This window comes from Rhipicephalus microplus, chromosome 3 (genome assembly GCF_043290135.1).
Source record: "Rhipicephalus microplus isolate Deutch F79 chromosome 3, USDA_Rmic, whole genome shotgun sequence".
Taxonomy (NCBI): domain Eukaryota; kingdom Metazoa; phylum Arthropoda; class Arachnida; order Ixodida; family Ixodidae; genus Rhipicephalus; species Rhipicephalus microplus.
The window spans coordinates 246,669,273-246,694,950 of NC_134702.1; the positions used below are offsets into that span (position 1 = coordinate 246,669,273).

A 25,678-nucleotide genomic window follows, 5' to 3' on the forward strand; every position below is an offset into this window, starting at 1 on the left:
GGAAGGCTTGTTAACGAGCTGGCGCATGATGTGTACATCGAAGGCAGGGTTGTTGGGCACGTTCTGAAGCCGCCACTGCACAGTCTCGGCCACGTCTACCAGCACGTTAACCACCTGCCCCTTTATATCATGCTGGCCGCTGCCGCGAGACCAATGGCTGACGCTCATGGAGCTGTCAAGCGTTCTTCAATGGGGTTGATAGGAGGTGGGTGAAGGTGTATGTGAGGATACCAGTAATCACGCATAACAGTAATCGTAGAAACTTCTTACGCGCTACCATGTCTACCAAACGACGAGGACAAAGTGGGCCTAGCCGCGGGAATCTCCTCGCCGTGCCGGTCAGCCTAATGGTTTTTTATAGACGATAGTCTTTCTTGGGGATTTTCAATGCAAAAATTTTGGTCTGTCTGTCTGTACACTTGTCTGTTAGTTCACCCTTAACGGTACCCTAAAAGGCCCCAGACGATACCCCAAACGGCTAACCCCATCCGCAGTGCCCACCAATATTGCTCAAAATTCAGCGTTCATACTTGTGCAATTGTTAATCAAAAAGCAATTATTGACATATCTGAGGCAACATAACCACACGTCAATATTATGTGTGTGGGCTTTCACTAGAAAGGCATACGTAAGTAATTCTAACAAGTGTATAGTTGAGCACGCTGCACTGGCCGTGCAACGCTAGCACCGGAAGGCAAGTGTTTCGAACGCTTTGCTAACACTACACGGTGGTGGCACCTACCCGTCACCTTCCGCTCTACACTTTATCACCTACGAGACGGGTGCGCACGCCGCGCGCTTCGTTTTTCAAAACATCTACCCGTTAACGCTCATGTCTCACGTGTGTTATGACGATGCGCTCGTTCACCTCCACAGCACACTCGAGGCACTTCAACGCGGTGCCTCCAGAATAACAATAACCGATTTTCGCGCGCAGAACATCAAAGAAACGTTTTGTTCACTCTCTCCAGACGCAACGCTATCGTCATTCGACGACATTTGCAGTGTAACATGCAGATATCGGGCAATTTGTTCACTCCTCCTGGCTTGGATGTGATGTGCGTTCACGCGTGGCCAAACCAAACACCACCTATGCCTTCCAATTTTCTGCTGTCTTCCACATTCCTTTCTCTGCTCTTTACTTATCCCCCGAGTGGCATTGTAGAGGCGACCTCCTGAGACAGAGACAGTTAGGACACCACACTTTTCTCTTCGCTTCGCTTTCTTTCAAAGCCACTTCAAAGTGGCGAGCCCGTGGGCCATCAAACACTGATGCTTTGGGTGGCAGCGCTCAATCTAGTGAGCATTGTTCGAATCACCTGAAAAGTGACCTGAGCAGCAGTCACATAAACTCACACAGTAGCTACACCGCTGCACACGCCGGCAGCTACTGAAGGAAAAACCGAGAGCAATAGATGTTTGCCGGGCAAGCTCCTAAAATAAAACATATTTGGTCGGTTAGGCTTCACTTTTATTTCAGACGCTCGAAGCGAGCCTAGCTGACATGTAAGGGCGGAATAAAAGGCAGCTGGAGACTCAAGTTCCAGAGATACTTTTAGCTTTGTATGCTGTTCCTTTTTCAGTTCTAATTACTGAAAAATGAACTTGAAACTTGAAACTTGAAAAGCTATCTGCAAGCGCCATTCAAGAAGTTCAAGAACAACCCCAACGTTTGTGGTACTCTGTGGCATGAAAACCGCAGTGGAGTTTAGCTTAGGAAAAACATAGAAGGTGATTTGAAGTACAACCACAAGAGGATGTCTATTACACGCCTAATCGTGCAGTCATCAACGAAAATGGTTGCTGCGGATGATTACGGCCGCGCGACCATGAGCGGAAGAACCGAGGAGAAAGAAGAATGGTTAAACATGAGCTGTCGGAATAAAGGGACTTTCTTGGTGTAGGGCTCGGGTCTTGAATACGCGACATCTTTCTGGTGCCGAACCCCCCCCCCCCCCGGTCCCGCCTTTCAAAGAGCAATCGAGGGCATCCGACTCACTGAGGACAATTGCAACAGCGCGATCAAAATCTTGACGGATCAATTTGGTCGATGCGATTTGCTTGTCAACGACCACGTTGACCACCTGCTCACCTTAGCGCCGGTCAAGTCGTTGGCAGACGTGGAGAAGCTTCGCCTGCTCTACGACAGGGTCAACTTCCGAGTCCCCGCGTTGACCGGTTTAGGCGTCCCACCTGACCAGTACATCGTGGTCCTCAACCGCGTCCTGATAAAATGTCTGCCGGTTGATCTCGTTATTCTTTTCCGCCAGAAGGTGCAGGAAGCACCGCAGAAAACGTCTGGCATCGCAACACCTGAACAGAGAGCTCGCCAGGCTGCCGAATCGCTCAATTTTCTGCGCATTCGGATTGAGGTACGAGAGTAAAGCAGGCCAGAACAAACGGCGTCTGGTTTCTCGCAGTCGCGGCCTGAAGAGGTCTAACCTCCGTCGGCACCAATGGGAGATTTGCCTGTGAAGTCCGCACTTGCTGCCGAGTCTGCTACAGTTACGGAAGAGGTGTGCCCTTTATGCAGCAGTTGTCAGCACACCATCGCGGACTGCAACGTTCAACTCTCGGCTGAGGAAAAATGGGCTTGGTTGCGCTCGGCTCACTGCTGCTACCGTTGCGGCTTGCTAAACCACATGGCGCATTTTCGCCGACGTGCGCGCAGCATCAACAGCAGTAGGTGCAACCGACGACACCTCACTATCCTCTGAGAATCCTTCACACAGGCAGCCCCAACCCGTACAAACGCTACAACAGTGAAACAGGACGACCCGTGCATCACCGGGCGAGGCACTAACATGCCTTCAGTACCATCAGCCCTACGCGTCCTTAGCGCAATCAACGCCGTTTTTCTTCAGGACGAACCTGGATCGAGTGCGGGTCCCGAAAGCGTCTCGTGCGGAATTCTGTTGACAGCGGCATTCAGTGCACATTCATCCGAGCAGATGTTTCAAAGGACCCCAGATGCCCGCTTATCGGAACCGAAGAACTTTTCTTGGTTACGTTTGGCCACTCGAAGCCCCACGAAGTAACACGCAGTCGACGGGTAGCCTTCATGCTACGAGGCCAACTTAGCGACACAGCGATAACCGTGAATACCTTGGAGGTACCCGAGTGTGTGCAGTTACAAGCCCGTCACTCAGTACTAATGTTTTGTAACTATTGTGTGACAAGAACTATGATGCTGCAGACAACTTTCATCCTGACACCTCGCACGCACAGGAAGTAAGCGTCTTACTTGCTTCCGACGTTTACTGGAAAGTCGCGACTGGAAAGGTTGATCATTTAACCAGCAACCTGACGGCCGTGGAAACGAAGGTCGGCTGAACCTTTCCGATAACTATAGAACGCGAGAGAAGTTCAGCATCCACGTGCGCTCTATTCCTGCACTGTAGCATGAAGTTTGTTCCAGACTGTGATCTTTCTGCGGTGTGTCGTCTCGAAGTCATGGGGATCAAACGCCTGCTGAGGAAACGAGCAATGATCCACCAGAACTTGAGGCATTATTTGAAGAAAGAATTATTAAGCTAAACGGGCGCTACCAGGTGCCACTAATGTTAAAATATCTAGGAATACTTGCCAGCAGTGACAACGATAGTTGGTTGGGCGCCAGCTGGAAGCACAATTAAATAGGTTCAAACCACAGCCTGAATTCCTGAAGCCGTATGACGGGGCCATCAAGGCGTATTTTAATGAGGAGCACGCAGAGCAACAGGAAGAAGAGCCACTACGAAGAAAAAATGTGTATTATATGCATCATAATGCCATCATATGAAGAGAGGTGGTTACGCCAAAACTTTAGGTGGTGTTTGACGCTTGCCTCGCAGCCTGGCTATTTCTGCCTGAATGATGTCTTGTTCAAGGGTACGAAGGTGGGAGTACACATTGTGCAACTGCTGCTCACCTTTCGATGTCACCCGGTGGTCTTCATCGCGGATATCAAAGAAGCGTACTTGCAGATGCTTATTCACTCGGAAGACCGCGATGTGCTGTGATTCATCTGGACTGATCGGTTGCCCACGTACAATGATCCATCTCCATCTGGGGTGACGTGGAAAATGACGTGGATTGCGTTGGGAAGCTCGTATGGCCCATTTCTGCTAGCATTTTGTCGAGCACGATAGCACGATAGCGATCTAGCGTTTTGTCGAGAAAGATATGCGGAGACTGTAGCGTTACTGGAGAAGGCCTTTTACGTCGATGACCTTATCGTTGGACTTCCAAGTGTGGCCAAAGCTGCCAAGGTTTACAATGAAGCGCGCAAGATTATCTTGGAAGCAAGCATGAAATTGCGCAAGCAGGCTTCCAATGCACATGCCATACGGAAAATCTTCCTTGGAGACAAGATTGCTTTTTAAAAGGAAGCCAGAGAGAGCACTCTAATCAAGGTCCTCGGTATACCTTGGCAACGCGAAGGCGACAGAATAAATCTCATAGTGCGCGAAGCACCTGACTCTGTTGCGAACAAGCCTTCAACCAAGCGCGTTATGCTTCAGACGTTAGCAAGAGTGTATGATTCGTTGGGGTACCTAGCCCCATTTTCGCACAGGGCAAAGCTACCATTTCCATACTTGTGGAGGAAGAAATGCGCATGGGACGATGCCCTCCCACCACAAAAGCAAGCAAGCAGGAACAGTTGGCGCACTGAACTGGATAGCATGAATCTCTAATGTGTCGACTGTTACGTATTCTTGCAAGCAGCTTATGCGACGATGTCAATCGAACTGCACGTGTTCTGCAACGCAAGTCTCCCAGCGTATGGAAGCTGCGTCTATGTGCGGGCGCAGCTTCAATAAATGGTGGCTGCAACTTTCAGCTCCTCATAAGCAAAAGCAGCGTGGCACCACTCAAACATATTTCGCTTCCATGTCTAGAGCTCTTGGCATGCGCGGTGGGCCCAAGGTTGTGCGCATACGTGATGACAGTGCCAGTGCTAAGCTCTGTTCCTGTACACTTTTTGACCGACTCACTCGTGACATTGCAATGGAATCGGAACTTGCCCGCCAAAAGAGAAATGTTTGCACGTCATTAAATCTCGGAGATTGATAGCCCGACATCGCCGACCCAGTGGCACCATTGTTGCGGAAAGGACAATCCCGCTGACTTGGTTGAGAGAGGGGTTTCATCACCCTATCTTCTTGCGTAAAGAATGTGGTGGCATGGTCTAACTTGGCTTTAAGTTCCTGGAGAGCCAATGCCTACTGAGCACGCTGAATTGACAGAAAAATTTGCAGTCTTCGAACAAAGTCCAGAACAAACATCGGTGTGTTCCTCGGGCTTTGTTGCGAACACTATGTTATCTGTGCGCAAGTACAGCAACCGGAACAGACTTCTGAGAGACACCAGATGGGTGTACCGCTACGCCGCAAATACGTCAAAAAATACAGTGTTCTACAGCCGGACCGTTAACAACAGCAGAGCTTCGCAAGGCAGAACACTACTGGTTGCAAAGAGTCCAAGAAGAAATGTTCTCTGAAGAAGTTCAGGCGATCCGCGCAGCAAACTAACTACCGTCTACGAGCCCAGTTCTTCAATTACATCTTTTCGTGGACGAAAGTGGTCTGCTTCGCGTTGGAGGTCGTCTGCGGGAACTAGCCAAATCTTTTGATGTCAAGCCGTGCTGGCAGCAATGCACACCTAGACCCATCTTGTGGTTTCAGCCGCACATAAATGCATCTTTCATAGTGGAGGAGAGGCCACGCTTTGCGAGCTTCGAGAGAAGTTTTGCGTTGTGAAGGGACGACAGAGTGTTAAAAGTCTGCTGAGAAATTGCTTGCCTTACAAACACTACAAGACTGTCGTGAAGACATCTCCATTTTCTTCATTGCCACGAGACCGCATCACGGAAGCAAGTCCTTTCTTAGTCGTTGGGTTGGATTTCTGCGGACCTCTCTACACGCGTGACACGGCTGCTGCGAGCAAAAAGGCATACATATGTTCTCCTGTGCTGTCATTCGAGCTATACATTTGGAATTGACGACCAACATGACAACGACAACAACTCTTTTTGCCTTCCACCGTTTTATTTCACGGCGTGGAATCCAGGACACTATATACTCGGATAACGCGCTGTCTGTTCACGGCTCAGCGCGAGTTCTCAAGACGATTCTGCCAGCTCTGCGAGAATAATCGGCCAACATCAAGATCGCGTAGAAGATCATTGCTGAGAGAGCTTCGTGGTGGGGCGGCTGGTGGGAGCGTCTCATCAGATCAACAAAGAACGCATTGAAACGGTCGCTTGGGCGCAACAGTCCCGACGCCGAGGAACTCGCTATGGTGTTATGCGAAGTGGAAGCGGTCATAAACAGCCGACCTCCTACGTATTTTGATAGCAGCTCTGATGAACTGCAACCGCTGACTCCGTCTGTCTTCTTGATCGGCAGATGCCTCATGTGCCTTCCGCAAGAAGACAGCAATGGTGATGGCATATCATCAACGAAAGAGCACCTGCTATGTTGCGCGCGCTATCGTGAGCGTCTTACAGCGGAGCTATGGAGCCGATGGAGGTGGTCCTACCTTCTTCTACTTCGATCCGCGCACAACGCACCTCGTCGTAAACTACCTCTACTTTGCGAAGGTGACGTGGTGCTTGTGCACGACGAAGGCACACGTCCGCTACTATGGAAGCTGGGTAAGGTTCTGTCAGTGCACCTGGAAAGAGACGGCAATGCACGCATCTGCACCCTTCGAATAGCATCAGGTCACACTGTTGTAAATACGGTATCAAACTACGGCGTCATGCGCGAACTCTCATTGCACATGCGCCAGGCTTTTTTAATCTATTCGTTCTTACCTTTCCCTTTCCAGTTTTGCTTCTATACATGCGTGCTATAAACACTTTCTGGTTTTTTCCGGTTGGCACGGATTCGTCAACGTGTCCGTTCTTCCAGAGCAGCGTCACACTGACGGCGCTATGCAACAGTGGCGACGAGCCAAGAAAACACCCACGTCATCAAGCAGGAACGCAATGCTAAGCATTCAGTGAAAGGCGTACCGCTGACAACGATGGCCTCCTACATGCTTCCGGACTTCGACGACACCACAGATAAGTGGAAGCCGTACATCATCAAAGTTGAGGAGTATTTCGAAGCGAATACTATTTCGGATTGCGCAAAGAAGAAGGCGCTTTTAATAGCTGCACTTTGCACATTGACGATGCAAATCTTGCTGGGAAAGATAGCTCCCGAAAAGCCCAACACTTTGAGTTCTAACGACGTAGTCAAGGTGTAAAATAACTACCACGATCCGAAGCGTAATGAAATCGCTGAAAGCTTCCAGTTTTTCAACCATTGCCAACAGTAGGGGGAAACCATTCAGGATTTGGACACATTGCAGACAATTGCCATTTCGGAAGCTCTCTGAAGAGGTTACTTCATGACCGAATTGTCTGTGGCTAACGTTGAAGTGCTGTTCAGAGGCGACTTCTTCCAAAGACAGATTTAACTCTGGGGGACGCTGAGCTGATTGCGAAGGCCTCTGAAACTGCCAAAAAAAGACGCCAGGACAATGTTGGTGCATGTAACACCTGTTCTTGATGTGGAAGCGAGTCACAAGCTACCATTGGGACCATGAAGGGGTAGCTAAGAGCGATTGGAGTGTAGTAGGTGTAGCAGTACGAGGCATGACAGCAACAGCTGCAGATGGAAAAATGCACAATGCTACGCTTGCAGCTTAAGGGGGCACCTGGCTAAAGCGTGTCAAAGTCGCATTGGTAAAGATGACGCCGCCCATTAGCGTGTCCCTCACGCGAGAGCTTTGGCGGTAGGAGAGGCTACTTCAAAAGAAGACACCAGCGATAGTGTTCAAATCTGTATGCTAACGTCAGCGCGGCAGATTTCACTTGAAGAAGAACGGCTATTTGGGCTAGTTGGTTGGAATTCATAATAATAAGAGCTGCAGCGCGAGCACGAAGGTGCAAGAAGAAAAGTGAAACAAAAAGCGTGTTGTTTCTTTGCTTTCCTTGCCTCGCCTTTCGTTTCACTTTTATTCTAGCACCTTCGTGCTCGCGCTGCAGCCCTTATTATCATGAATTTCACTTGAGCCGCCACTTGACGAACGTCTAGTTGGGGAGGCTTGAACTTATCAATGGAAGTTGACACAGGTTCACCAGTTTGTGTCATATCACGACAGCATTTTGATAACATCGCAAATGCTGGCCCATCTTGAAGCCTTCGCACGTCAAGCTATCCTGCTACAGTGGAAGGTTGCCGGTGATGGGCGAGCTACAACTTCGTGTGACTTACCACGACGTTTCTGTTGATTGCTCGCTTGTGGTTCTAGATTGCCCTGGACCAAGCTTGTGTGGCCGTGACCTGCTCAATCTTCTGGCAAAAGTTTGCGCCTCAATATTGCGTGTGGCACAGGAAGGCGAGGCGACGGCTGTTCATACGGACCATCTATTGTCAATGATCGTGATTGTCAATGATTGTCAATGAGCGTGATCTATTGTCAATGCCCCACACAACACATACGAGGATGTTTTTTTTTTCAGAAACCTTGGGGTTGATCAAGGGACCCCCAGCCAGCTTCCTGCAGAAGGATGAAGCTGTTACCGAATTCCGTAAGGCGAGACTCATTCCATAAGCTTTGCATGACAAAGTGTTGCAAGAACTGAACTGGTTAACGTTCGTAGGTATAATAATGTTACGGGTAATTTATTTAATAAATTAAAAACGATGCAATGTGCTCGGCGAACAAGATGGCGACAGTTCATCAACAACCAGCCACCAACGTCGTCTTTTCTCTTTCTTCCAAACAGGCTGTGCCGGCTGTTGCGTATTATAACCCCCCAGTGGTAGAAGCACCGTCTCGGTGCTTGAGCAACTTGGATGCGGTAGAAGGAAAGTGATAGGGCTTAAGTCGAGCTATGTGCACAATGTCACTCGAAGGTGACGATGATGACGTTGAATCGGCTGGAACGATCTCGTATGTAACGTCAGTCACCTGGCGAACGACGCGGTATGGTCCAGTGTAGCGTGACAGCAGTTTTTCAGAAAGCCCTACACGCCGAGTGGGGGACCGGAGGAGGACAAGGAAACCCGGTGAAAAGTGCACGTTTCGATGATGGGAATCGTAGAGCTGTTTTTGGTGCTCCTGTGAAGCCTGCAGGCTTCTGCGGGCGAGTTGGCGTGCGTGGTCGGCTCGCGCGATGGCTTCGCCGGCATCCTCCGTGACCGAGGGCAGCAAGGTGTCAAATGGTAGGGCGGGTTCTCGGCCGTATAGAAGATAGAATGGTGAATAGCCGGCAGTGTCGTGACGGGACGAATTATATGCGAACGTCACAAATGGCAAATGAACGTCCCAGTCCTGGTGGTCGGCCGCTACGTATTTAGAAAGCATGTCGGTTATGGTGCGGTTGAGGCGCTCCGTAAGACCGTTTGTTTGCGGATGGTACGAAGTGGCAAACTTGTGCTTGGCAGAGCAAGAGCACAGGATTTCATCAGCGACAGCTGATAGGAAGGTGCGGCCCCGGTCAGTGAGAAGTTGGCGTGGAGCTCCATGTACTAAAATAATATCATATACCAGAAAGTCCACCACATCGGTTGCGCAACTCGTCGGAAGTGCTCGTGTGATAGCGTACCGTGTCGCATAGTCAGTGGCGACAGCGATCCATTTGTTGCCTGAGCAGGAGATCGGGAATGGGCCAAGCAGGTCGAGGCCAACTCGAAAAAAAGGTTCAATGGGAATGTCGATCGGCTGAAGGAATCCAGCTGGTAGGGAAGATGGCTTTTTGTGGCGCTGGCAGGGCTCACAAGCGGCGACGTAGCGTCGAACAGAGCGGGCAAGACCAGGCCAAAAGAAACGATTACGTACACGGTCGTATGTGCGAGCGACGCCCAAGTGGCCCACCAAAGGAGCGTCATGAAGTTGGTTGAGAACAGTCTCACGAAGATGTGCTGGTATGACGGGGAGCAAGTCATGGCCATATGGATCGAGGTTACGGCGATACAGGATGCCGTCTTTTACCAGGAACATTTGTAGAGATGTGTCGCGAGGCCTTGACTCAAGCTTGCCAATGATGGTTCGCAGGGAAGCATCCAGGCGTTGTTCGTGGCCAAGGTTGAGTAGCTGCGTCACAGACAGAAGGTCTGGAAAGGAGTCAGTATGGGCAGCCTCTTCCACAGGGTAGCGTGATAAGCAATCAGCATCTTGGTGTGACCGCCCTGTTTTGTACGTTACGGTGAACGTGTATTCCTGTAATCGTAGGGACCAACGAGCGAGGCGTCCTGTGGGATCCTTGAGTGAGGCCAGCCAGCAGAGAGCGTGATGGTCGGTGACTACCCGGAATGGACGCCCGTATAAGTATGGGCGAAACTTGGCGACTGCCCACACGAGAGCGAGACACTCACGTTCCGTGATTGAATAGTTGCGCTCGGCTGTAGATAGCAGGCGGCTTGCATATGCTATAACATGTTCATGTCCGCGTTGATGTTGCATTAGCATTGCCCCGATGCCATGCCCACTAGCGTCAGCGCGAACCTCGGTTGGAGCTGACAGATCGAAATGGCCTATAATCGGCGGTGTTGTAAGGAGCGTCGTGAGCTGGGAAAAAGATGAGGCTTGATCAGCGCCCGAGAAAAACGGGGTGTCCTTCTTCAGGAGGTTTGTGAGTGCGCGTGCAATGATGGCGAAGTCCTTAACAAACCGTCGAAAGTAGGAGCACAAGCCCACAAAACTGCGAACGTCCTTTGTTGACTTCGGAACAGGAAAGTCCGTGACGGCGCGAATTTTCTCGGGATCCGGGCGGACTCCTGTGGCATCGACGATGTGGCCAAATACGGTTATTTGACGACGAGCAAAGTGGCATTTCGACGAGTTCAGTTGAAGTCCGGCTCGACGAAAAACTTCAAGAATAGCCGATAAACGCTTGAGATGGGAGTCGAATGTGGGCGAGAAAACGATAACGTCGTCTAAATAACATAAGCAGGATGACCATTTAAACCCTTGGAGCAACGAGTCCATCATTCTTTCGAATGTGGCCGGCGCATTACAGAGACCAAAGGACATAACTTTGAAGTGATAAAGCCCGTCAGGAGTGACGAATGCGGTCTTTTCACGGTCCATCTCATCCACAGCGATCTGCCAATAGCCAGATCGAAGGTCGATAGTGGAAAAATACGTAGCACCGTAAAGGCAATCTAAGGCATCGTCGATTCTAGGCAACGGATAAACATGTTTCTTTGTAATTTTGTTGAGATGCCTACAATCTACACAAAAGCGCCATGTTCCATCGTTCTTTCTGATCAGGACGACAGGAGAAGCCCAGGGGCTACAAGAGGATTCGATTATGTCTTTTGCAAGCATATTTTCGACTTCCTGTTGTATGACTGTGCGCTCGGACGCGGAAACACGGTATGGACGTCGGTAAATGGGACTCGCGTCACCGGTATTGATGCGATCAGTAACAACATTCGTTCGGCTTAAAGCCGTGCTGGCGAAATCGAAAATGTCACTATAGGGCTTCAGGACGTGACGAAGGGCTTACCCTCGATCAGGAGCGAGGTCTGATGGTACCATGTGGTCAACGTCGATGCCCGATGAACGTGATAGAGTTGGTTCATTGTCTGAGGTGCAGCAATGATCCACTCTGAAGGGTTCAACCTTATGGTCTTGTAGAGCAGTAATTTCGGCCAGGGAGATACCTTGTGGAAGAATTCGGGCAGTGAGGGCGAAATTGACAATAGGAAGGCATGTGCGGTTTTCAACGATTGTCAAAATGGTGTGCGGAACAGCGACGCCATGCGTAAGCATCACGGTATGAATTGGTGCCACAATGTAATCGCCGTCAGGTACAGGTGGTGTAGAGAAGAGGTCGATATGTGTGACACAGTTAGGTGGAAGGCGTGCGAAATCAATGCAGCAAAGGCGACTTTGAGGTGGGTTGGTCAGATCAGAAAGTAGAGGCATTTCAAGGTTAAGACAGCCAGCTGAACAATCTCTAAGGGCCGAGTGGGCGATTAGAAAATCCATGCCTAGAATTACTTCATGAGGACAATTTTCTATAACGGTGAAAAGAACAGCAGTGCTTCTATCGGCGATAGTCACACGGGCAGAGCACATGCCAATAATCGCGGCAGTTCCCCCGTCGGCGACTCGAACGGCTCGGTTCAAGGCGGGTGTGACAACTTTCTTTAGGCGGCGACGAAGAGCAGCACTCATTATGGACACATGCGCGCCGGTATCGATCAATGCGCGCACAGGTACATTGTCTAAAGTAACGTTCAACAGATTCCGGGTGGTCGCTAATGTTACACGAGGATTTTTCGCAGAGGTCGTCATTAATGCAGCTTCACCTCCAGAAGCTGCACTGCCTAGTTTTCCGGTCGGGGTCGCGGCGAATAGGTCGGGGAGGCAGGCCGGCGTTGTGGGGGCGAACGAGATTGACGGCGAGCAGGGGATGGTGAGCGGGCGTAGTGAGGTCTCGTCAGAGGTGCGCCAGAATCAGAGGATGTGGTCGGCATAGGGGAACCAAAATCAAACGTTGAGGACGACTTGTGGTCAGAAGTGGCTTGGGTAGGAGGCCCATAGCGTGCCGGCGGAGCCCAGTGATTGCGGCAGTGGCGAGCAATATGACCGACACGTCGGCAGTTGAAGCATATGGGCTTGTCGTCCAGTGTACGCCATTCGGACAAATTGCGCTGTCGAGAGTAGTTGGTACCAAATCGAGGAGCGGATGGACGACGATAAAAAGGCTCGGCAGAGTAGACTGGTTAAATGGGGTGTAGGCTGACGTTCGATAATTCTTGACGAACGACGGCTTGTATCAGTGAAATAGTGGTCGGTGAAGGATCAGGTGTTTGAAATGTAGTAGCTACTGGTTGGGCTGCCTCGACCTCACGACGAATGATGCGGGTGAGGTGTTCACATCGGGGAACTGGGCGGACGGAGTCATCACAAGAGGAAGTAGCAGCTGTGTTAGGTAGGCGCGTGATGCCGTGGGTGACGCGGCGGGCTTTAGCCTGTTCTAGACGGCGGCATTCTGTCAGGATCGTGTCGATGCTCGTGACATTAATAAAAACCAGCAGGTTGAAGGCATCGTCAGCAATCCCTTTTAGGACATGGTTAACTTTTTCTTCTTCTGACATGCGCTGGTCGACCTTGCTACAAAGCGCCAAGACGTCAAGAATGTATGACACGTACGATTCAGTAGACGTCTGGGCGCGAGTGGCGAGAGTCTGCTTGGCAGCGAGCTGACGACCAGATGAATCGCCGAAAAGATCACGGATCTTCAATTTGAAAAGATCCCAGCTTGTGATTTCGGCTTCGTTGGTTTCGAACCATGTCCGCGGCGTGCCGTCGAGGTCGAACACAACATTGGCCAGCATAAGCGTAGGATCCCAGCGGTGGGTAGCACTGACTCGCTCGTACCGGTGCAGCCAGGAGTCAACGTCGATGGTGCCGTCAGCGGAGAAAGTTCCAGGATCCCGCAGGGGTGGCAGGGTGACGTAGGTTGTCGGCTCGGATCGAGAGACCGGTGGGGATGAGGCACTGGCAGTTGAAGTAGCCGAAGAGTCCCCGGTGTTGCGACCGCTGCGCGTCTCCATCGAGGTACGGGAGTCGTCCACCTCCACCAATAATGTTACGGGTAACTTAATAAATTAAATACGATGCAATGTGCTCGGCGAACAAGATGGCGACAGTTCATCAACAACCAGCCACCAACGTCGTCTTTTCTGTTTCTTCCAAACAGGCTGTGCCGGCTGTTGCGTATCAATATCACCAGTGAAGCATTCTAATTTGGCGACACCTATTGTGCCTGTTATGAAGAAAGGTGGCTCGGTCAGAATATGTGGAGTCTTTAAAGCCACTCTGAATCCTGCTTGTGCAACGAAGCAGTACCCTCTTCCGGTAATTCAGGCTATTTTTGCCTTATTAGGAGGAGGCCAGTTGTTCAGTACTTTCGAACTGTGGGATGCATATAATCGGGTGGTTCTGTATGATGACTCTCGGAAGCTTTGCGTTCTTAATACTCATAAAGGCCTGTTATGTTACAATAGGCTTCCTTTCGGCATTTATTCAGTCCCAGCGATCTTTCAAAGGAAAATTAAACGATACTGTCTAGCCTACCAGGTGTTCAGGCTTACTTGAATGCCGTTCTGGTCTCTGAAACAGTGGGCAATTGTGGAGCTAGATTAATAAGTGTGTTGAAATGGTTACAAGAGGATGGCGTGAAGCTCAGGCGCGATAAGTGCAAGTATAGCCAGCCATCGGTCACTCATCTTGGGCATTGCATTGATCAAGCTGGCCTTCACCCAATTGAGAAGAATACAGAGGCTATCGTGAATGCGCCCAGTCCCAAAAACTTGAATGAGCTACGTTCGTTTTTGCCGAACATGTCTGACATGTTGTTTTTATTGTACCAACTGTTGAAAAAAAACGCGTGATGGCAGTGGACGTTGTCTCAGGAATCGGAATTTTGCAAGTCAAAGCATTGTCCTAAAGAATCCGAGGTATCGGTGCAGTTTGACCCATCGAGACAACTCAAGTTAGAATGCGATGCATACGCTCACGGTATACGCGCCATTCGTTTTCACACAATCGGAGGCACTAACAGGTCTGTCAGATTCCGGTAAAGAACTTTGACAAAAGCGGAAAGAAATTGTTCTCAAATAGAACGAGAAACGGTGGCACTCGCTTTTGGAATTACTAAATTTCGGGATTATTTCTTAGGTCGAGAGTTTGTCCTGGTCATCTACCACCAGCCACTTCTGGGACTGCTGTGACCCGACCGCCAGACGCCTGCCATGGCCGCAGCTCGCATCCAGTGGTGGGCCCTGTACCTGGGTGGTTACCGCTATAAGCTACAATATTTTTCAGGAAGGCAGCTACTGAATGCGAATGGAAGGCAGCTAGTGTGCAATGCAGTGGCAGCTATACTGCCACTGCCGTGCACAGATCGCGCTACGGATCCCGTACCTGAAGAGTACGTATTTTTTAAAGTCTGGATGAAGCGACAGTCACAACATGCGAGCTTAAGGACCTAACCACCAATGACTCAATGTTAGCTCACGTAACCCGGACACTAACAGCAAGGACCATAGTCTGACTGCAACGCCCCTCAGCCCGCAGCTATCCGCAAGCCCCGACGACGCTGCGGAAGCTTCACCTCAGGAGGTGCTTCCAGATGTCGACCAGCATTCGCCGGCTGCTGTCCCAACGCCCACTCAACCCGGGACAGATCAACAAACCACACAACCCTCCGTCGCTCCACAAGAGTACGCAAGGCAGTTCTTCGTTAATAAGAAGGAAGAAATGTTATAAATACAATATCAAACTACGGCGTCATGCGCGAACTGTCCTTGTGCATTTGCCAGGCATTTTTCATTTTTTTCGTTTTTACCTTTCTATTTCCACTTTTGCTGATATACATGCGTGCAATAAACGCTTTCTGGGTCATTCCCGGCTGACACAGACTCGTCAACGTATCCGTTCTTTCAGAGCTGCGTCAGACTGACGCCGCTATGCAACACACACCATAAAACGACCCGTTCAAAAGTTAAGCATTCTGGAAGCAAGCCAGCACGAATAAACTGCCTCGTGATCGTCTTGGCCTTTTGGGAGTATGTTGCAGATGACCGCGGCCGCGCAACAACGAGCAGGATAACCGAGGAGAAAGAAGAATGGTTAGGCACGAGCTGTCGTAATAAAGGGACGTTCTTGGTGTAGTGCTCGGGTCTTGAATACGCGACAATGGCGCCACGTCAAGATTTCATGCTCTGATTGACGCCTCACCGCACGCGCTCTGTTTTCCAGCAACAATTATCCCCAGATTAAAGATATAAAGAACGACGCGAAAGTTATGCAGCTGGTACACAATTTCCTGTGCTCACCTGCCAACGCGGGGAATCTTGTGGCAAGTAGAGCATCTTCGGTGGAAAGGCTGATCACAGAACATCACCAGGCCGAGAAAAAAAATAACCGCCATATTCACAAAGTGAATGATTTGAGCAGAGCTTTCCGGTAGATGCATGTGACGTTTCTTGGCGAAATGGTTTCTGTAGGCAGCTACCAAGATGGCCACAAAATGTCTACATCCGAAAAAACAGGGCTACAGAAACAAATGCGAAGAGCAGAAAGAGACGCCTCTGACATGTATCTGTTCTCCGTTTCTCTTTCTCCATCTGTTTTTTTTTACTATTTGAACGTTTTGTGGCTTCATTTGTAGTTCCCTATGTATCTACCAACTTGCCTAACAAGCAATTCTTCTGCAGGAAGGCTTCCGGCTCAACTCTGAAGGCATTGCTACTGCGACCTCCGAAGTACAAGTCCTCATCGGCAACAAACCTCTTCTGCCCTTTTCCAGTAAACCTCACAATTTGCAACCACTCACTCCATCCCAAGTATTGTTCCGAACCAGTGTGGTATGCTTTTTTTTATTTTTTAGCTGCGTATGCTGCGTGGTGATCACGTGTAGCTGAACGGAGTTATGTTGGTGCAGCCACACAGAAGCGATATTGCATGCGTAAATGCAGTGCAATTAGTTGCAGTGCAATTGCATAATTGCATGCGTAAATGCAGTGCAATTAGGCAATCTATGTCTCATTAAGAAGGCGCAAGTTCTGGAAGCAAGTTGTCGATGATGAACTGCCTTGTGGTCACCTTGGACCATAAGGACTATGTTGCTCCTGTGAAAGGACAGACGGTAACAAGAAAAAGGACACGGTAGAAAGGAAGATGTGCTGCACGAGCAGTAGAATAGAAGTTGCAGATATTTTTTCAAGTGTCGAGTCATTATTACGCTACACGTATTTCGAAGCGCGGTTCATTACACACGTCAATTCTAGTTCACACTATTTTCTGTAGAACGTAGAATATCTCTCAAATTACATTTGACGCATGGCCACGGAGCTGAAATTCGACCTTTTACACAACGGCAGAAAATTACGTGGTGAGCATTCCACGATTTAGGGCGGTAATATGGTTTAGTCCAATGCAACTCATTTTGTGTGCTCAGGTTAAAGTAGAAGGCGTTGAGTGCCCTGGCAGTCATGTTGAATCACGATATACGCCACCTGTAGTTTTCCTCCACTCTTTTGACCACCCATCATCTGTGCCATCGCTCTCTATGGTGCTTTGTGACGTAATCAGTAGCATTACTACTTTGTTTTTCTTCCTCACACACCAAAATTTTTAAGTGGTTATTGGGTCAATCTTTGCCGAATTATTCAGTGTTTTTCCAACCATTACGAGTATGAATGAAAAAGTTTGCGCATATTTCTTGAATTTTGAAACTCGCCCGGCTCGTTCATTTCCCATACCGAACGTTTTCCTCTCTATTTGTGAGAGCCTTTGCGCCGAGTGAGCTCCAGGTCATTACACAATAATTTTTTTTCAAAAGGACGTTTTCGGAATTAAATCAATAAAATGGTATTTGTGGCGATGTAATGAAGTGATCGAACCGTAAAAATATTGTAGATCAATTTTTGAGGGAATTCTCTTAAGAGCAATATTGGATAATATGCCGAATAACCAATTTCTTTCCGGAAACTCGCCAAGCTCCAACTGCACAAATAAAATAAATGCTGTGGCCTGTTTGACATGCTACCGAACTATATTCATTTCGACGCTGAAGCTGTAGCAGGGAGTCCGTAAAAGTTATTCTCCTTGTTGATACAAAGCAGCTTTTTAACTAGCCTATGTAACGCTGTCCCTTATTACGAACACTCCGCGAGCTGCAGGTGTGGGCGTGTTGCCAAGTCGGTCATGCCACTGCTATGCGTTGACGTCAAGCTACCCTCGCAGTGTGCGCTGAAGTCACTCTCTCCCTCGCCTGCCACACGCTCTCAGCGGCACCCACAGCTGCCGCCTTGTCCGTTCGCCCGTAACATCTGCTGCGACCACCACTCGCTTCTCCACAGACTCATTGGTTCACGTGCGAGAAACCTAACGCCCGTCTAACCTATCGTGCTAAAACACGTTCGTACGTGCCACCTACGAGACCTACGTCAGCCATCGCTTCAAACGAATCTTCCAGCGCCAATCGAAGCGCCTGCGTTATCATCGTTCAACCCGTGCACCACCCGTGCACAACGCTGCGGCTTCGAATCTCATCAGGGTTATCTTTGGGAAGACTATGTTCATTTTTTTGGGGGGGGGGGATAGCTTCGTATTCAGCGTAAAAAACTTGCCTTAATGGTTGGAGTAAAATATGCACAATATCTAACTCTAAATTCGTATGTATTAGCTAAAAAAGAGGAAGTTACTAAATGATAATATTTTTAAACTTGAAAAATATTTATTAGGCATCGTATCTCCATCAGTTTTTTTTCCACAGAACTCAAGCGGCATGACGCACTCGCAGGGGCAATCTTCAGCAGAAGTCCACTCATCAGGTTTGTGGGTGGCAACCTTGGTTCTGTCTTTAAGGCAACCAAGAAATAAATGAAGTTATCATCTGCGTTTCATTGCCGAAAGCGGTGCGCTACAATGAATGTGGCCTGTGGGTGGAGACCAGTAGCATAGCAAACATATTTTTTCAGGTGAGGATGGTGTGTTAATGGGGAAGTGATTACAATCATACTTTATCTACATTCATATGTGTATTTCTTTTTCTTTGTGCGCCCATATGTATGCACATGCACAACTAAAAATACATTGACGGCGCGCGCGGGGGGGGGGGGGTATTAAGCAGCTCCTCGTTGCTTCCTTCACGGTTAGCCCGTGGTTACGGCCCCCAGATGAGCCATCAAGCCGTCACAAAGTATACAATATATATTATTACCTTACAACCCAAATGAGATTATCAGCTCGGCTACCAGTTTCTAAAATAAACTTCTTTTTCACTTGTGTAGTCATGTGAGAGGCTTTCGGTCTCAGGGAGCAGGGTGCTCTCCTAAAAGCCAGAAAAGATGAAGCATTTGTATCGCAATAGCGTTTATTAGTGTACAGCATCAACGTTATTACAAGCGTGCTATAATACTGCTGTACTGAATAATGTAAAATGTTTTACTAGGTGTAGAAAACACATTTTCTAAATCTTTATAATTCCCTAGAAAAGTAGAATTTGTGACTTTGAATCTCTAAAGCTCTATGGCTCACCTGGAAGTTATTACACTGACCGCACTTCTTGTAGTGCACTTCTGTCGACAGTTGAACGTATAGACGATAAACCTATTCTTATTTCGATTGCTCTCTAGAGAGCACCAAGTTCGCCGTCCACATATTAGGTGAGTGGGCTTCCGCTGAAGATTGCCCTTTGAGTGCGTCATGCTGCTTGAGTTACGTCGGTGAGCAATTGGTAAGACACATGATTAAAAAAGACTTCACTTGTTTAAAAATAATAGTTGTTAGTAGCGCACCCATTTTAGGCTAATACATAGGGCTTTCGAATGAAATATTGTGCATGTTCTTAGTTTGACCACCAAGGGAGTCTTTTGGCGCTGATTACAGGGCTTGTCCCTAAAAAAGTTGCGTGCAGAATTTCTTTAGACTATATGCCATAACTTCAGCGCCTAAATATGTGTCTCTCGAGCTCACTACATTCCCGAAAAAAATCCAAGTCCGGTAACTATATTCAATCTTGCCCATGCGAAAAGCTTTCAAAGATTTGACATCCTTAAGCAAGTCATTACTTTTACCGTTAGATCACTTCATTAGCTTGCCGCAAATACTATTTTATGGAGTGCACCCTAAAAACGTCTTTAGAAAAATGTTGTTTGATGCCCTCTAGCTCAGTCAGCGCCAAACTATACTCTCTCATAAAGAGGGAAAAACATTTTTGACAACGAAAACATACAACATTGACGAGTTTGTAACTTTCAGAAACACGTGGAAATTTTTTCAGTCATATTCGTGATGGTCGCAAAAACACTGGATAAATTGGCATTGAATGATGTTTGATAGTTTATCAAGGTATATGCCGTTGATTGCGTAGTTTATTGCGTAATAATATGAGTTACTGATTTCGCGGCACATAATGCTGTCCTTAATGCTATAACCAAGTAGGGCAACGCATGACATAAGAATTTTATCACTAAATCGCATAAACACAATAATTGCTTGACGTTCGACGACGTATTTGTAACACTCCTGTTCATTACATAGATAGTTTTTACTGTGCGAAGGAACCTCAGCTAATTACCTTAGTGTTCACATTAATGCTATGACAACTTACCTTGGCAAAACCGTGTTAACTACATCGTTATGAATCATAATCGCACGTCAGGTTACTTACGACGTAACTTTTGAAGCTACCACTGTCTCTCATATTAACGTTATAAATATTTTGTAAGATTTAAATGTGACTATGCATGTACTTTGGAGATCATTCATAGCAATTCTGGAGGCTTAGAATTGTGCAATTACCCCACCGCGGAGGTCTAGTGGCTAAGGTACTCGTCTGCTGTCCCGCAGGTCGCGGGATCAAAATCCGGCTGCGGCGGCTGCATTTCCGGTGGAGGCGGAAATGTTGTAGGCCCATGTGCTCAGATTTAGGCGCTCTTTGAAGAACCTCGGGTGGTCAAAATTTCCGTAGCCTTCATCACGGTGTCTGTCATAATCGTATGGTGGTTTCAGGACGTTTAACCCCACATATCAATCAATCAATCAATCAGATTTGTGCAATTAGCCCCTGTGCTCTTGTGCATCATTCTTAAAATAACCTCTGCAGCATCCTGATCATTCCCCCCAGAAAAAAATGTGGAGCTTATCGTTATTTCTTTAGATTTTTCACCCTTTTCACTAACTATGTCGTTAAAAGTATCTTCAATGTCTGGCATTTGATTAATTGCATATCAGTCTGAGAACTGTCGTGTTGTTTTTACCGCGCTTATTGCAAGGGCTTAGGTTTCGCTTCTTTACTATATATGTATACATAAAAAAGAAATCGTGCAAGCTATTTTCACCTCCAATTTATCTAATTCAGACGACGCACGAATATTTGATGTGACATCTGAAGAAAGCTTTCGTCCTTATTTACATTTGATTCAAGAATAAAAAAACGCAGACATCGAAGTTTAATGCTTTAAGGGGTCGGTAGTTATATACCTGACGAGAAAATGCGGTTCCCGGCTTTTTCGCTGCATCCATGAGGACACCTTCGTAGGGTCCGAAGAAGGTTCTTTCTGACAGAGGCTTCGTCGTGAATACGGTGTGCTTCGAGTCTCTTAGCGTGGTACGACGTATAGACAGCCCTTCTGGCAAGGTTTTGTTCGCGCGCTGAGGGTCTCCGTAGGGCACCTGTAAAAGACACTGGTTCATTAAAAAACGCAATATAACGCAGATGGATTTTTAGGGACTGCCACAAAAACATTCATTTGTGACATTCAAGGTTCAGCAGTCATCTGATAGGTGGCGAAGAATTCTGCACAGGGCAGACGCACCTATATCTAATAAAACATTCGACCAGATGCCACCATACTCTGTCTCAGGCTGCAACAATGTGGCGCCTGCTTTTCGTCAGAGCCAGAGAACGAGTGTTCGAGCAGATTGTGTCCCAGCTTGCAATCGTATACCAAAATAGCAATCACGTTACTGCTTCTGTTGCGCACGAACCACGCTCAAGGGTGATATGATCAGATGTCAGTAGCACTCCGAGGTACAAGAACGCTCTAAGTAGGTACGAGGTGCTGGAAAACAACCAGCCTAACTACATCAAAGCGCTTGGTTTTGGCAATCATTATGACAGCAGTCAACGGAGCTAGAAAATGGTCACAAGAATGCACCATAATCGCAACTCCTCGTGAGCACTGACGCCCGTAAAAGTCGAGCATTTATCCTACGTCATGAGGTAAATGCGAGTTTTATGACGTGTAATCTTGGTGACGATGAATTTAATAGATTTCCAAACTATATCTGCTATTGACTCCTAGGTACTAATTAGAATCTCCGCTTGGAGTAGACAGACCTCTGCATGAACTTCTTGACAATGGTACTTGATGTCAGTGATTTAGGAAGTCACCCAGATTGAGGCAATGTAAGAGCGTCCACTGACATGTTTGGCACACAGATCCAGAAGGCTCTGTGCTCCCTCATTGAGCACACCCATTTTCGGCCTAGGAATGTAAAGCGTGAATTCGTCCCCGTTAAATTTATTACTTTACACGCTCATACATGGTGATTGTAATTACAGAGAATGGTCCTGGAAAGACGCTTCCCTGCTTTTTACGTTTTTTACGCGTCTATTTAGGACAAAAGGTAGTATCAGTAAAATATTTCCGTAGAACAAATGCGTGAACAATACAATCTTCTGTAATTCTTCCAAGTGGCTTTTTTGCTTTGCTGTGTACAATTATGTAGGCCATACTACGTTGGCACATTCTACGTTGCAAACTTTCCGTGTCCCCTTTCACTGGCGCATATAAGATGTAATCTATGCGGTTATAAAGCGAGCGTTTCGTCAGTCACCGTTTCGCAGTATTTACTTTGTTAGAATCAGAAGAGGCAGCAGGGACCAATCGGGTCGTAAATATGTTTTGCTCCCTTTGATTGATGCAGTACCATGCGCTCTTGCTTCTACGCTTGTTACCTGTAGGGTTCCAATGAAGAGGCCACGTTTGCCTACGAGCTTCTGGAGTAGTTACATTGGGAAACCTCAGTGACTCGTTCAAACATCTGTGCGGTATTCAGCAGTACAATATTACACTGAACCCAGCAGCAGCCCTTCATTCATTAGGAACATATATGAATGTAAAGCAAGAACTCAAATTTTATGAAACTGCAATGTTGGCGTCATGCGCAAGGTCCTGCATTGAATTTTACGACGAATATAGGTGCTATTATGAAAGCAAAGAATGATGCTGAGCGTCACCCTTAGTATAAAAAAATGAAAATGTGACAGTGTCACGGTAACACGTGTTCCGCAATTCCGAAGATCCGCCGCTGTGGTGTAGCGGTTACGGTGCTCTGCTGTTGATTCGAAGGCCTCGGGTGTGAGCTCGGCTGCGGCAGTGTCATTTCAACAGAAGAGAAATCCTAAGCACCCGTGTACAGCACGATATCAGTGCACGCTCAAAAAACAACGGGTGGTCGAAATTTCTGAATGCCTGCATTATGGCGGGCCTCATTATTGCAGGGTTGTTCTGGAACGTAAAACTGTATATAACATTAGAAATATTATATTCATTATATATGAAAATATAATAATAATATTCGTATTGTTGTTGCTGATTCCGAAGGACATTGAAAATTGACAACAGCAATGTACTCCTTATATAGAAAACTTTCGTTGCTCAAATAATAAAATATGGGTCTGTTGTGTTAGCCCCACAGCAAACTTTTGATATAAACAAAATAGAATATGTTCAGGAGAAAGTTATACGCTTCATTTATCGTCGTTGTTAAAGGTATTTTTCACCTAGTTCTCATCTTGCGACTCTTCAGCTTACCAGTGCCTCTTGTTGTTATCACGTGTAATGTTCAAAGTTCATTTACAATTCAATTACCTCCCCACGATTCACCCCACTACACAAGTGCATCACACCTGCTAGACAAACAATCACTTGAAATCATCATCATCACAATCATCAGCCTGACGACGCTCACTGCCCGTCATAGGCCTTGCCCACGTTCCGCCAGTCAACTCGATCCTGTGCTTGCTGCTGCCACTTTGTACCCACTAACTTCCTAATCACATCTGCTTAACTAACTTTCTGTCTCTCCCTTACCCACGTCGCTTCTCTGGGACTACAGGCAGTTATCCTTAAAGACCAAGGGTTATCCTGCCTACGCGCTGCATGCCCGGCCAATGTACAATGCTTCTTGATATCAATTATGATATCGTCTACCCCTGGTATCTTCCGTGATCCACTCTGCTCTTCTTGTCTCTAAAGGTTACAACCATAAATTATCTTCCTTTCACTCGTGCGTCGTCTTCAATTTAAGCGGAACCCTCTTTGTAAGCCTCCAGGTTTCAGCTACATAGGTAAGTACCGGCAAGACGCAGTTGTTATATAACTTCCTCTTGAGGAATAGTGGCAATCTAGCAGTCATGATTTGACAGTGCTTGTCGAATGTGCTCCAGCCCAATCTTTTTTTTTCTATCTCGTGGTTCGTCTCCGCAGATACTGCAAGTCCTAAGCAGACGTAATCTTTTAAAACTCCAAGTGCACTGCTACCTATTTCGAAGCACTGTTCTGTACCAATGTTGTTGTACATTACTTTCGTTTCCTGAATAATCATTTAAATACCTACATTACTGTTCCCCTTGTCTAATTCAGTGATCATGAATTGCAGTTTGTCTCATTAGTTATTTGGCTATGCAATGCCATCGGCAAAGCGCAGTTTACTACGATACATTTCATTAAATCTTATTCGTATAAGTCTTTCCATTCTTTTCTTTCATTTCATTTATTTAGTACTTCACAGAGCAGAGGGCATGGGACGAAAGAGCTCGAGAGAGCTTGAGTTGTCTTCCCAGGCCGTTACAGTTCATCGTCATGCAGTCGCAGTACACACATTTTGTGGAATAAAAAGAAATAAAAAAAAACATTCATTACATGCTGAGTCATCAGCATTTGAAACAAAATAAGCACTTGGAATACTTCATGAAACGCCACCACACATTTGAAAGACCAGATATAGAATTCATCAGAAAAGTGCTAGAAGCCCAGACATACAACATACATCAATGTCAACATCAATTCGTGCTAAAACATTTGAAACAGAGAAAAAGTAATTCTTCACATTTGGGCACCGTAATTTGTACGAGAAGACTTCTCGAAATCTCGGCACTTCTTGGTGTTTGAATATTTTCTGTAAGCACGCGGTTATGAGCATTATGGAGAATAAATATCCTTGTCTTATGCACTTGTCTTACTCCTTCTTATACCCGAAATCACCATGCGTTCAACAAGTCTACTTTTTATCGTCGTACGGTGGCATTTCGAAATAGCATTTTTTGGTTCTTTCTATACAATTTATTGATTGAGTTATTTATTTTATTACCTCAAGGGCCTCTGCAGTGCAGGCATTACGTTTTGGGTGGTTGAAAAGATACACTTGGTACGAGCATACAAAGGTGACATGAGCTCCATAATTACGAAAAAAATACACATTCGTGTGGTCAAGAACTCCTACAAAAATTAAAAATTCAGTGGACACATGAGCTTGAAATAGCGATCATAAATGTGAAGGGCATCAAACAAACAAACGGCACGAATATATCACACCATCCCGGACGCTGTAATCGACGACTTGAACTGGTCGTGGCTTCTTAATTGAACAACATTATCTGGAAAATGGTTCCACTTCTTTGTAGTGCGCACAAAAAATGACTGCGGAAATGTGTTAGTACGGGGGCGAGGGTATGTTACTTGTAATTCATTATTCTGCGGCTCGATACATGCGGTTTTAACACGATGTCAGTATTGGCAGATAAATAATGATAAAACCGGTGAAATAACGCCAGTCTCGAAAGCTGCCGGTGGTGGCTGAGGGGAGAAAGTGCTACGCGTCATTTCAGGTCTGTGACACTAGTAAAAGTTGAGTAGCCAGAGGAAATGAATCGAACGGCATGGTTAATAATTGCTTTAACGCTATCAGTTAGGTACTTACGATGCGGAACCCACATGGCGGCTGCATACTACAATTTTGGGTGGATTAGTGTTTTATAGGCCTGTTATTTTAAGTGGAGAGGAGCAAGTATAATTGTACGCTGCAGATACCCAAGAGATCTAGTAGCGCAGGTGATTAATTTGTTTACGTGGATGGTCCAGGAGAGATTATTCGCAATATA

At 47.1% G+C, this 25,678-nt stretch overlaps 1 protein-coding gene across 1 annotated transcript in view; it reads right to left on the reverse strand.

Moving 5' to 3' along the window:
- The window catches only part of LOC142803538 (zinc finger Y-chromosomal protein-like), a 118,065-nt gene that overhangs the window by 77,976 nt on the left and 14,411 nt on the right, over positions 1-25,678 (reverse strand). The window contains exon 4 of the mRNA XM_075888665.1: positions 20,992-21,183. Within this exon, the coding sequence (XP_075744780.1) occupies positions 20,992-21,183 (192 nt within the window). The remainder of the gene's footprint in view (positions 1-20,991; positions 21,184-25,678) is intronic.